Source organism: Octopus bimaculoides, chromosome 10 (assembly GCF_046866305.1).
Source record: "Octopus bimaculoides isolate indiv1 chromosome 10, ASM4686630v1, whole genome shotgun sequence".
NCBI classification, from domain to species: Eukaryota; Metazoa; Mollusca; class Cephalopoda; order Octopoda; family Octopodidae; genus Octopus; species Octopus bimaculoides.
The window spans coordinates 1,809,959-1,823,680 of NC_142937.1; the positions used below are offsets into that span (position 1 = coordinate 1,809,959).

At 34.3% G+C, this 13,722-nt stretch overlaps 1 protein-coding gene across 7 annotated transcripts in view; it reads left to right on the forward strand.

Annotated features, from left to right (window-relative positions):
- The window catches only part of LOC106867322 (cilia- and flagella-associated protein 65), a 1,093,663-nt gene that overhangs the window by 584,327 nt on the left and 495,614 nt on the right, over positions 1 to 13,722 (forward strand). For all 7 annotated transcript variants that reach the window (XR_016243317.1, XM_089358289.1, XM_089358292.1 and 4 more), the window contains one exon: positions 13,169 to 13,253. Coding sequence is in view for 6 of the 7 variants with exons in the window: in XM_089358289.1 (XP_089214415.1) it covers positions 13,169 to 13,253 (85 nt within the window). In the remaining variant the exon portion in view is untranslated. The remainder of the gene's footprint in view (positions 1 to 13,168; positions 13,254 to 13,722) is intronic.

Sequence of the window (13,722 nt, forward strand, 5' to 3'; positions counted from 1 at the left end):
TGCACCAGAATGTTTTTTTAAATTTTTTTCATTCTGCATCAAAAAGGATCAAGTGCAGCTGCATTACTTAAATGAACAAAATACCACAGGATCTGCTTATGGTTTTATGGGTACAAAAATTTGTCAGTGTCGAAATTTGTCATAGCAGTGCACTTGTGTGCTACAAAGTATATCTAAGTGCATTGCAGATTTTAAAAATATATTTTAAGGCTTTGGAAACATCCACACTAATGTTTGATGATCTTAGAAGGAGTATGATGAATAATATAAACCAAGCAATAGTTTTGCATATTTTTTCTATGTTTTTAACTTCAGAGCATGTGCACGTTTTTTTTTTTTACAATTCTGTGTGATGTGCACCAGAATGTTTTTTCATTTTTTAAAAATTCTATATCAAAAAGGTCAAGTGCAACGACATTACTTAAATGAACAAAATGCCACAGGATCTGGTTATGGTTTTATGGGTACAATATTTGTCAATGTCAAAATTTACCATAGCATTGCATTTGTGTGCTACAAAGAATATCTAACTGCATTGCAAATTTTAAAAATATATTTTAAGGCTTTGGAAGCATTCATACTAATGTTTGATGGCCTTAGATGAATAATACAAGCCAAGCAATAGTTTTGTAGATTTTTTCTATATCTATCACTTCAGAGCAGTTGCACGTTTCTTTTACAGTTCTGCGTGATGTGCACCAGTATGTTTTTTTAAGTTTTTTTTAAAAATTCTGTGTCAAAAAAGATGAAGTGCAACAACATTACTTAAATGAACAAAATGCCATAGGATCTGGTCATGGTTCCATGAGTATGAATTCTGTAGGTGTCAAAATTTGCCAGGCATTACTCAGGCTTGACAAGCAAAAAAAAAAAAAAAAAGAAATCTGGTTGGTTGAACAATTTAATATGTTCAATAATTCATTGTAGTTATGAATAGAATTATAACAGGAGATAGATTGCTCCCACCAGCTTTTCACAAGATTATGATGTTCCTTCACTGTGTCCTTATATATAACTATGTTTGTCTGTCCATCTGTCTATCACTCACTCTCTCTCTCTCTTTCACACACACACACACACAAACACACACACACACGAGTATGATTAGATGTGATTGCTGCACGACAATTAAATAACATAGGTTTCAACTCTAACATTAATCATATTAAAATCCTATCATTGCTTATGCACATACATTGTCCATGTATAGATACACACACACACACTCACACATATATATGTGTGTGTGTATATATATATGTGTATATATATATATATATATATATATATATATATATATATATATATATATATATATATATATATATATATATATATATATATATATATGTATGTATATATATATATATATATATATATATATATATATATATATATATATATATATATATGTATTTATATATATATAAGGCAATGTATAAATAACAGTCATTACATATTCCTTTATTGTGGTAAATTCAACTTAGTGGTCATTAGAAGTATATTGATTGGTTTACCCAACAATTTCATTAATTACTTGAAGAAAATTAAATGAACTTAAGGGATTAAAGCTATCCTCACCAGAGTTATGGTATTCTATATATATATATGTATATATATATATATATATATATATATATATATATATATATATATATATATAAATATATATATATATATTTATATATATATATATATATATATATATATATATATATATATATATATATATAATACAGTGTACATTTAAACACATAAGAGGTATCCATCATAGGATACCTGGCAAACTAGAAGGAATAGCCCAAATCCCACCCACTATTAGGGATATTAGGGATTAGTCTATTGACTAATTTTTCTACATGCTGGGCCACTGGTAGTAAAAGTTTCTAAAATTTTTCCTACCCTGTTATTAATTATATGTGTGTGTGTGTGTGTGTGTGTGTGTGTGTGTGTGTGTGTGTGTGTGTGTGTACATATATATGTATGTATATAACACTCTCGGAGTGGTTGGTGTTAGGAAGGGCATCTAGCTGTAGAAACTCTACCAGATCAGATTAGAGCCTGGTGCAGCCATCTGGTTCGCCAGTTCTCAGTCAAATCGTCCAACCCATGCTAGTATGGAAAGCGGATGTTAAACGATGATGATGATGATGATGATATATATATATGTATCTAGGGTTAGGGAAAAACTAAGCACTGGGGTTAATTTGTATGAGTAAAACTTTCAGGGCAGTGCCCCTACACACACACACATACACACACAGACACACTTGCACATGCAGCCTCATTTGTACAGTTTCCATCAACAAACTATATCTACAAAGCGCCCCCCTCCCCACCAAAAAAAAAAAATAAATAAAAAATAAAATAAATGATTGTGTCATTACCATACTGAATTGCAGATGTGTTCGTCTACCAAGAATATGGTAATAATTTTGTAATAGAGATATGTATGATTGCACAGATGTGGAAATAAACTTGGTCAGTTTCATCGAGAATTGTATTATTGCTCGCTGCTGTGTTCCTTGAAGAGTAGAAATCACATGTTCTTTTGAATGCAGAAATATGTATATTATGTGATTTAGGTATTTAGATGCCAAAAAATGAGAGGAGTTCAAGAAAGAAGGACAATGAACAAAGAGAAAAAAACTGTATGTGTGTGTTGTGGTGTGTGCATGTGTGTGTGTGTGTCTAAGTTTTTATGTATATATTTATATATATTTATGAGCATGTATCTATCATTCTATATATCTATCTATCTGTCTACACACACACACACACACACACACACACACACACACACACACACACACACACACACATATATATATATATATATATGTGTGCACATATATTTAAAAAAAAATACATGCACACACACAACACACATAAACTCATATATTCTATACCAAGAAATAGAGATACATAAGCATGTATGAAACACACATTCACACACTCTTACATGTATATATGTATATACATACAAACTTACACACATATATGAAAGTATAAAAGATGAACAGCAGCAAATCTGTATGGCCATATACACAATGGCACTGACATAATTTTGTCACAGTCAAATGTCAGTTAAAATTTTGCAGTGCCTCTCTGATGCACAACAGAATTTTTGCTTTGAAGTAGAAGCTGAAAGAAAAGTGTTTCCTGTTTGCAGATGGATATTTCTTCTTGGAGTTTTTCTGTCGATGGCTTTCATATGAATCAAAGTGTTCTCGTTGAGTTTTAAGATAGTGATTATAGCCCTCTCACGTTATATGGTGAACACCTACTTTCTATAGAAATATACCTGCCACTGCTCCCCAAGCTAGGAGTGTTGAAATTACCTATTGATTCATCAGCCATGAAGTCATATATATATATGTATGTATGTATGTATGTATGTATATATATATGTTTATACACATATATACATATATACTATGAATTTTCTGCATTCATATATATATATATATATATATATATATATATATATATATATACATATATATATTTATATATGTATACATATATATATTTATATATTCATACCAACATGTATTTATATATATATATATATATATATATATATATATATATATATATATATATATATATATATATATATATATATAAATATATGTATGTATATATGTATATATATATGTATATATATATATATGTATGTTTGTATATATATATATATATATATATATATATATATATATATGTGAACGTGCATGTGTGTGTATTTATACATATTCATGTGTAAATGTATGTATATATCAGTATGTGTGTGTGTGTGTGTGTGTGTGTGTGTGTGTGTGTGTGTGTGTGTGTGGATATAGATTTACAGAAATGCTCTAGGGTAATTTTTATACGAATATAAAGTCATGAACACACAAAATAACATTTAATTATACATGCACATTCTTTGACTGATACTCAGGTAGGGACATACACACTTACATGAATGTAAGTGTGTATGTCTGTATGTGAGCACACATGTGTGTATGTCCAAATGAAAGTGTGTCTTTCTTTATATGTCTATACTGGATTATATTATTATATTTATGCATATGTACATGCATACATACATACATGCATACGTGCATACATACGTACATACATACATGCATACATACATGCATACATGCATACATACATACATGCATACATACGTACATGTGTGTGCAAGTGAGTGTCTTTGAGATTAAGTAGAATGTATGTACATATAGCTACTTTTTTTTAATTGTATGCTACGTAGAGGTTTTGGGTTTGAGGCAAGAATATTCTGGAAGAAAACACCATGATTATGGAAATACTTATGGTAATACCAATAGAATGCTTATATGATGATCAATTTCATATGTCCCTATTGCAAAAGCTTGAGGGCAATTTATGAAAATATGTGTGTACATGTATATATGTACATATACATATATATTGCAATGTTATTATCAGTCCGAATATATATATAAAGATATATATATATATATATATATATATATATATATATATATATGTATGTATGTATGTATGTGTGTGTATATATCCATATATATATATATATATATATATATATATATATATATATATATAGATATATACACATACATACATACATACATACACATATATTTGTGTGTGTATGTGTGTGTGTACATTTATGTATGTATATACATTTCTCCTTTTATCTCTGTTTTAATATTCGCATGCTCAAACACACACACACACACACACACACACACACACACACACACACACACACATCACATGAGAATGCTTATGTATTTTTGTAGAGTGGCATGCTACATCCCCACCAGATGCAATAATTTGAAATATATTACCTATCTCATACAAAATGCTACAAAATGATTCTCTACTCAGTTGAGCAATATATATATATATATATATATATATATATATATATATATATATATATATATATATATATACATATATATGTATGTATGTATATATATAAATATATATATATAAATGTATATAAGTGCATTCGTGTGTGCCCTGGAATTTCAGCATAGGAACACCATGACACTCTGTGTCATGCAACACTGTGCTGAAAAAGACCTGTGCAGTCCATGATAGTATGAAAATGGTCAAAAGTTTATAACATATGAAACAATGATACCATGATACAGTATGAAGGACAATACACCAGAAACTACATCAGAGCAACAAGTGAAACATTCAAAAGTAGTTACAGATATCATATACACTTACTCTGCAATACTTACTGGACACACATCTCATCATCTTTGAAGCATAAAGGAAAATAATATAAATATAAACTAGGCTATAACAGACAATGCAAACTCCAGCATGATCCATTCTTGCATGCAATCCTTTTGCACCACAGAAAAATATAACTTAATTATACAACTAATATGCATGCTCAACAGAAGATATGTGTATTTTTGCATCTGTGTTTGATTCCTGCCACCTCTTGACAACTGGCATTGGTGTGTTTATGTCTCCATAATTTAGAAGGTTGGCAAAAGAGATTTATAGAATGAATAGCTGGCTTCACTAAAGAATTAAGTGCTGGGGGTTGATTCATTCAACTAAAATTCTCCAAGGTGGTGCTCCAGCATGGCCGCAGTCTAATGACAGAAACAAGTGAAAGATAAAGATAAAAGGATTCTAATGAAATTAAATAATTTAAATATATTTTTTTAATGAAATAAATACCAGTCAAATACTGAGATTAACGTAATCAATTGTAACCTGTGAAAATAGTGCCCTTCAATGGCACCAGTCCAACGTATGAAACCAGTTACAGAACAAACAATAAAACGACGAGAAAACAAGCTAAAAAAAATGAATTTGAAAGAGATCTGTAAAATGCTATTCAAGTAATTTCACAATGCACATCTTTTATATCCATCTTGTCGATTGTTTTTCATTAGTTTGTTTCATAACAACTAAAGTGTCTGTTAATGCAATTTTAATATTAGCATAACAACAATAGCAGCAGCAGCACCACCATCACTACCACCACCACCGCAAATACACACACACACACACACGTATACGCATACAAATTAGCATACTCACATATACACACTCACAAATGCATATTTGATTTGATTCTAATATTTGGGGTCAGTAGTCAGGAGTCTTTGTAATTATCGCCGTCGTCACCCCTGTCACTATTGTCTCACATGCACTCACAGAAACACAAACACACACTTGCACACACATGCATGCACATGTGCACACAAACACACACACACACACACACGCATCACAAACTCAAATAAGCCATCTAGAAAACTGTTTCTAATACAGTCAGTAAACGACATCACAACTCATCATCATCATCATTATCATTGTCATCATCGTCATCGTCATCGTCATCATCATCATCATCGTCATTATCCACACCATGACGACGATGATGAAGACCACCACCACTACCACCACACTCCTCCTTCTCCATTGTTGTCATTATTATACTTGGCCATACCATTCTTATCATAATTACCGCTGTTCCTGTCACACCATCAATAGTCATTGCTATTACTATTACAAATAACACCTCTACTGAAATCCCCACTACTATCACCCCCCCCCCCATTATCGCCACCACCACTACAATCACCACTACTACCTCCACTATCACCACTGACACCAACACTACCACCACTATCAGCACCCCACATCATCACTGCTGCTGCCGCCGCAACCAGTTCCGCTACCACCACCATCACTGCTGCCACTACCACCACCACCACTGCTGCCACCACCACCACCATCACTATTGCTGCCACCACCACCATTTACATCCACTGGCTTCCTTCTGAGTACTTTGTGGAGGTTTTGAGAAAGTTCAGGAAGAGATTTCATTGCAAAAGACAGAGTACCTATACAAGAACAATGCACCAATCCACAATTCCACCCTGATAATCAACTGTTTGACAGGGTGGGCAGCAAAACTGTCCCTCATTCTCCTTACATTCCAGACATTGCTCCCTGTGATCTTTGATTGTTTTCCAAGCTGAAGGAGAAGATGAAGGAGGCTTTGGTGGTCCTCGAATTCCCTGGGCTTTCATAAAGTGGCTGGAATGCTAAAACAAGTGCATTGAAGTCAGAGGTTCCTACTTCGAAGGGGATCAGAGTTTTGATCTTCCTTAGAATGAATAAATGTCTCCCCTGAAAAAAGTCTGAAAACATCTGGACTGTACTTTAGAGATATGTGTGTGTGGTATGTGAAGGCACAAGGCTTAGTGGGTAGGATAATTGGCTCACAAGCATAAGGTCACGAGTTCAATTTCTGGTGACACGTGTCCTTGAGCAAGACATTTTGTTACACATTGATCCAGTCCACTCAACTGTCAAAAATGATTAGTGCCTGTATTTCATATTCTGTGTCATGCTGAATCTCCCTGAGAAATATATTAAAGGTACAAGTGTCTGTGGAGTGGTCAGCCACTTGCATGTTAATTTCTAATTTCACAAACTGGCTGTTCCATTGATTGAATTAACTGGAACCACTGTCATCATTATTGACAGAGTGCCATTTATATATATACATATACAAGCATAAGTGTTGAAATCAACAAGGCTTTTCATTTTCCTGAGCATCAAACTAATACACCTTCTTGTGTGTATATATATATATATATATATATATATATATATATATATATACACACACATATATACATACATATGTGTATATATATATATATATATATATATATATCTTTTATTTGTTTCAGTCATTAGACTGCAGCCATGCAAGTGCCTTGAAGAATTTTTAGTCCAAGGAATTGACACTAGTACTTATTCTTTTTGAAAGCCTAGTACTGATTCTATCAGTATCTTTTGCTAAGTTATCATCATCATCATCATCATCATCATCATCATCATCATCATCATCATCATCATCATCATCGTTATCATCATTTAACGTCCGCTTTCCATGCTAGCATGGGTTGGACGATTTGACTGAGGACTGCACCAGGCTCCAATCTGATCTGGCAGAGTTTCTACAGCTGGATGCCCTTCCTAACATCAACCACTCCAAGTGTGTAGTGGGTGCTTTTACGTGCCACCAGCACGAGGACCAGTCAGGCGGTACTGGCAACGGTCATGCTCAAATGGTGTTTTTTTATGTGCCACCTGCACAGGAGTCACACCAACACCAGTTTTCAAGCAGTGGTGGTGGTGGTGGGCTTTTTATCACACAGCCATGCCTGTGCCCTGTATATATATATATATATATATATATATATATATATATATATATATATATATATATATATATGTTAAAGTCTGTCATACCGGCCATGACGAAGGGAAATAGCCCTGAAACTCGAGTCGCCTTTATATATATATATGTATATATTTGATCCTTTATATTGAACACTCAATATTTCATCTACATTCAATACTTTCTTTCATGGTGCCATCCATTTTTATTTTATTTTATTTTATATTGTATATTGTATATTATATTATATATTGTATATTCCATATTCTATATCCCACATTAGTTCTGCAGGAATATAAATAAAACATAGAAAACAGACAGTGTTGGAACTCTTTTAAACAAAATAATATATATATATATATATATATATATATATATATATATATATATATATATATATACACATACATATATATATACACACACATATATATCAATACTTGTTGGCCACAGTTGGAATGTTTAATATTATATCTGCTTAATAAGGTGGCAAGTTGGCAGGGTCATTAGTGCTGCAGGTGCTTGGTGTTATTTCACCTGTCACTATGTTCTGAGTTCAAATTCTGTCGAAGTTGATTTTTGCCTTTCATCCTTTTGGAGTTGATTAAATAAGTACCAGTTACGCTTTGGGGTTGATTAAATAAGTACCAGTTACGCTTTGGGGTTGATTAAATAAGTACCAGTTACGCTATGGGGTTGATTAAATAAGTACCAGTTACGCTTTGGGGTTGATTAAATAAGTACCAGTTACGCTTTGAGGTTGATTAAATAAGTACCAGTTATGCTTTGGGGTTGATTAAATAAGTACCAGTTACGCTTTGGAGTTGATGCAATCAACTTAATCACCTCTGCCAATCTGCCCTTGTGGCAAAAATTTGAAATCAATATTATATTTGATTAGTAAGATTTGATCAGAAATGAACTGCAATAACAGTCACAAAAGCAACCACTGGGCAATAAGCAAAGTTGACATCAAAAGCAACAACAACAATTATAATAATTACGTTAATTGAATACTAATTAGAATAGCAATGATAATTACAACAAAAGAAAACATGCCACCGACAAAAGCAACAACGTCAACAATTATGACATCAAGAACAAGAACAATAACAGTGTCAAGATACATCAACAGCAACAAAATGAACTACAGCAGCAACACTAACAATATTAATGATACCATCACCAGCAACAAAACCAGTGACAGCTACATCAATTGTGTATTAATTAGTAGAAAAGAGATATGTAGTTGATATTAGCAAATAATAAAGGAAACCAATAGACATCTTGTTATAAGTCTTCACAAATTGCAAGTTATCATGGAGAATTAATTCATTGATTTATCAGAGAAAGTTGTTGCTACTGAGATGTTTAGGATGTGAAACTATCATGGATTACCCAAATGGAATTGACATTAGTAATGCTGGAAATGTTTTAGTTGGAAGCAGTCATGGTAACTGCTTTCATTGGTTGCTAAACTATAATCTGACACAGTTTCTTATAGCAGAATTTCAATGCTTTTACCTCAAAGTCAGCCATTGTTGTCTCATTATACCATATGAAGGTTACATAGTCATATTTACTAAAAGTGACCAAAATGTATTTATTCTAGATGCTTCATACCTTTTACTTGCTTTAGTTAAAAAAACTGTGACCATGCTGGGGCACTGCCTTGAAGAATTTTTAGTTGAATGAATCGACCCCAGTATTTATTTTTTAAAGCCTGATGCTTATTCTATTGGTCCCTTTTGCTGAACTATTAAGTTACAGGGATGTAGACACACACACACACACACACACACACACACACACACACACACACACACATGTCAGGGTTCCTTCATTTTTTTGTCTATCAAATGCACTCATAAGGCTTTAGTCAGCCTGATGTTGTAGTAGAAGACACTTGCCCAAGGTGCCACATAGTGGGACTGAACCCTGAACCATGTAGTTGGGGAGCAAGCTTCTTACTACACAGCTACTAATAATTATTATAAATGTATGTTACTTTATATATTACAAAGATTTATAAACTTTTAGATCAGTTCAAATATGTTTGTAACATATTTGATCTGCATAAAGGCCACTATCACTGCAGTTTGCTATGGAGAAAATTTCTTGCTTTAGACAACAGGTGATAAAACACTAACAAGCATTTCTGAGCACCCTTTGTGGACCAATGAATGCATTTCAAGCTTGTTAGCTACAAAGATTTATATTTCATTACTTTGTATCATTGATGCAGAAAAGTTCCTGGCTTTGGGTAAAAGAAAATAGAGGAGACTCAGTTAATTATGATTTTATTCAACTCTCACTCAAGGTAAAAGGCAGACTGTATGATGCATGTGTACGAATAGCCATACTACATGGCAGTGAAACATGGGCTGTGACTGCTGAGGACATGCGTAAGCTTGCAAGGAATGAAGCCAGTATGCTCCGCTGGATGTGTAATGTAAATGTGCATACCCGTCAGAGTGTAAGTATCTTGAGAGAAAAGCTGAACATAAGCAGCGTCAGTAGTGGTGTGCAAGAGAGACGATTGCGCTGGTTTGGACATGTGGTGAGAATGAATGAGGATAGCTGCGTGAAAAAGTGCCACTCCCTAACTGTTGAGGGAACCCGTGGAAGAAGTAGGCCCAGGAAGACCTGGGCTGAGGTGGTGAGGCAAGACCTTCGAACATTGGGCCTCACCAAGGCGATGACTACTGACCGAGACCTTTGGAAATGTGCTGTGCATGAGAAGACCCGGCAAGCCAAGTGAGATCGTTGCCAGTGCCCCTGGACTGGCTCTTGTGCGGGTGGCACATAAGATGTACCATCCTGAGCGTGATCGTTGTCAGTACCGCCTGACTGGCCTTGTAAGGTTTTCAAGCGAGATCGTTGCCAGTGCCCCTGGACTGGCTCTTGTGCGGGTGGCACATAAAAGACACCATTTCGAGCGTGGCCGTTTTCGTGCGGGTGACACGTAAAAGCACCCACTACACTCTCTGACTGGTTGGCGTTAGGAAGGGCATCCAGCTGTAGAAACTCTGCCAAATTAGATTGGAGCCTGGTGTAGCCATGCGGTTGCACCAGTCCTCAGTCAAATCGTCCAACCCATGCTAGCATGGAAGGCGGACGTTAAACGATGATGATGATGGTGATGATTCCCCTCTCAGATTCACACACTTATTGCAGCAGTCCTCCAGTTTTTCTAAGCCCTGTAAAAGAACTTTGAAAGTTGCACCTTCAACCAGGCCTTTCATGATACCCTTAAAGCGAGGAACTTTTCAGCACCCTTTGTATGTTTATACAAATTTGTGTTGTGCTAAGTTAACTTTGGTACTTGTCAGCTATGATTGATTAGCAGTCCAATGATCAAAGATATTCTTATTGTGACCACTGCATCAATTTAAAGTAGCTGTAGAATAATTATCTAGGACTTCATTATAGGCTGACCATGCATCTGTCCATGTGTGTGTAGTCTTACACAATAGCTCTCAAGCAAACTGTTAGCTGCCCATGCATGTATGTTTCTTCTCTCCATGACAACAATGTTTATCTAAAGGAAAGATTGCTGACTTGATGTAATACAACTTGGCACCAGAACTGTCACTGGCATTGCTGTTAGATTGCAAAGTGCTGGAAACGATACTACAAGGTATCTGTTTTGATGCCCTGACATTTCTGCCAATTCCCCACCTTAGATTTGGTACTCTGCTATCATCCTCAAAAGGCTGAAAAGTTGACTGCAATAAGATTGGGACTCAGAGTACAAAGCAATTGGACAAATATTGGTTTTAAATTTTGGCACAAGACCAGCAGGTTTGAGGGAGGAGTTTAAGTTGATTAAATCAACCCCAGTGTTCAACTGGTACTTATTTTATCAACCCCTAAAGAATGAAAAGCAAAGTCAACCCTGGCAGAATTCAAACTCAGAATGTAAAAAAACAGATGAAATACCAAAAGTGTTTCACCTGGCATACAAATGATTCTACCAGCTCACCACCTTCATTGGGACAAATATCCAAGCTCTAATTCTGCTGCCAGAAGCACAGTATTATCTGATATATTTTCCCTTCTTTTTCTTCTTTTGATTTTTTTTCCCGGACACTAGTGTGCAGTTTGACATAAAATTTAGTCTGCAATTTCTAGCAGGCCATGTACCTACATAGATGACCAACTCAGATCATTTGTTATTTTTTTAATTTTTATTTATTTTTATTTTGATATCAGATAAAATTGTAGTTGCTTATTACTCAGAGCAGTGAACTTTATCTTTCAGCTTTTGTGGAGGTCAGTAAAATAAAGTACAATTCAAGTACAAGTCACAGCATCACCTTAACCCCCTCTCTTTAAAATTGCTGGCTTTACACCTAAATCAGAATTTTCATAACAGTCACCTTTCTTGCATACACTGTTTCTTCTGATGCCGAGTTCCTTTGTCGGTTTTCTTGTTCTCAGCTCTCAGAGCATAGCCACCCTTCTACAGTTATTTCATATCTTATTGCCTTGCTTCGCTTCACTACAAAGCTTTGAGAGAAATTAGAGAGAAGAGGAAGGAGAAAGTGTGTAAAATGAAATATTGCATGAATAATGGAATTGGTGATGACTCTTTCATCAATAAGGTGATCGTCACAAGCACATTATGTATCAGCACCTTCACAAACCCAAGCTTTTCATGTTGCCTGGACTAATTCTCAAAGCCTAATTGATGACAGTGTTTGCAGCTTTAAGGTGCTTGTAATACCGTTCTCACTGATGAATAAAGAAAAAGAAACCAACAAAAAAGCCGAAGCAGAAGAAAACAACATATACGATAGCAGGAAGTGATGCAAGTTGATGTGTGCAACATTTCTTTTTAAATTATCTTAGGAGTAATCAACTCCATTTGAACAATTTCTTAATTAAATCCATCACATTATGATTGATTTTTGTTTCTTTTTTGTTTTCTAGTTATGATTGGTACTGGCAGAATGCAGACAATGAATTTATAGAAGTATGTTCCAAAAGTGGGAAAGTGTTGGCAAATGAATCACTGGTATGTTCTTTTCACTTTTGTTTTCTGGCTATTATATCCTTAAGCTAACAGTTGTAGTCAGAGGACATGGATTTGAAAGGATCAAAGTTCTCTTCATTAAGGTTTAGGGTTAGGGTTGGGGTTAGGATAGGAAACATTGTTTAGATCAATGTTTCTCAACCATTTTTTTTCTATCTATTGACCCCTTTGATTACTATTTTATTCTGGTGGACACCAATAATTTTATAGAAGCTTCTTTCATAATTCCCATTTTGTTTTTCACACAGTAATTTGTGTAAGCTGAACTTTGTAAAATGCTAGAGAAAGAAACTTACATGTACATACATTTAAATACATACATTTAAAGCAATACATACCTATACATACATTTAAAGAAAATTTTTTCAGGGGCCCTTAAAATACTTTTGTGGATCCTCAGTTTGCAATTTTGTCACATGGATCCCATCAAAATCTATAAACCCTCAGGGGC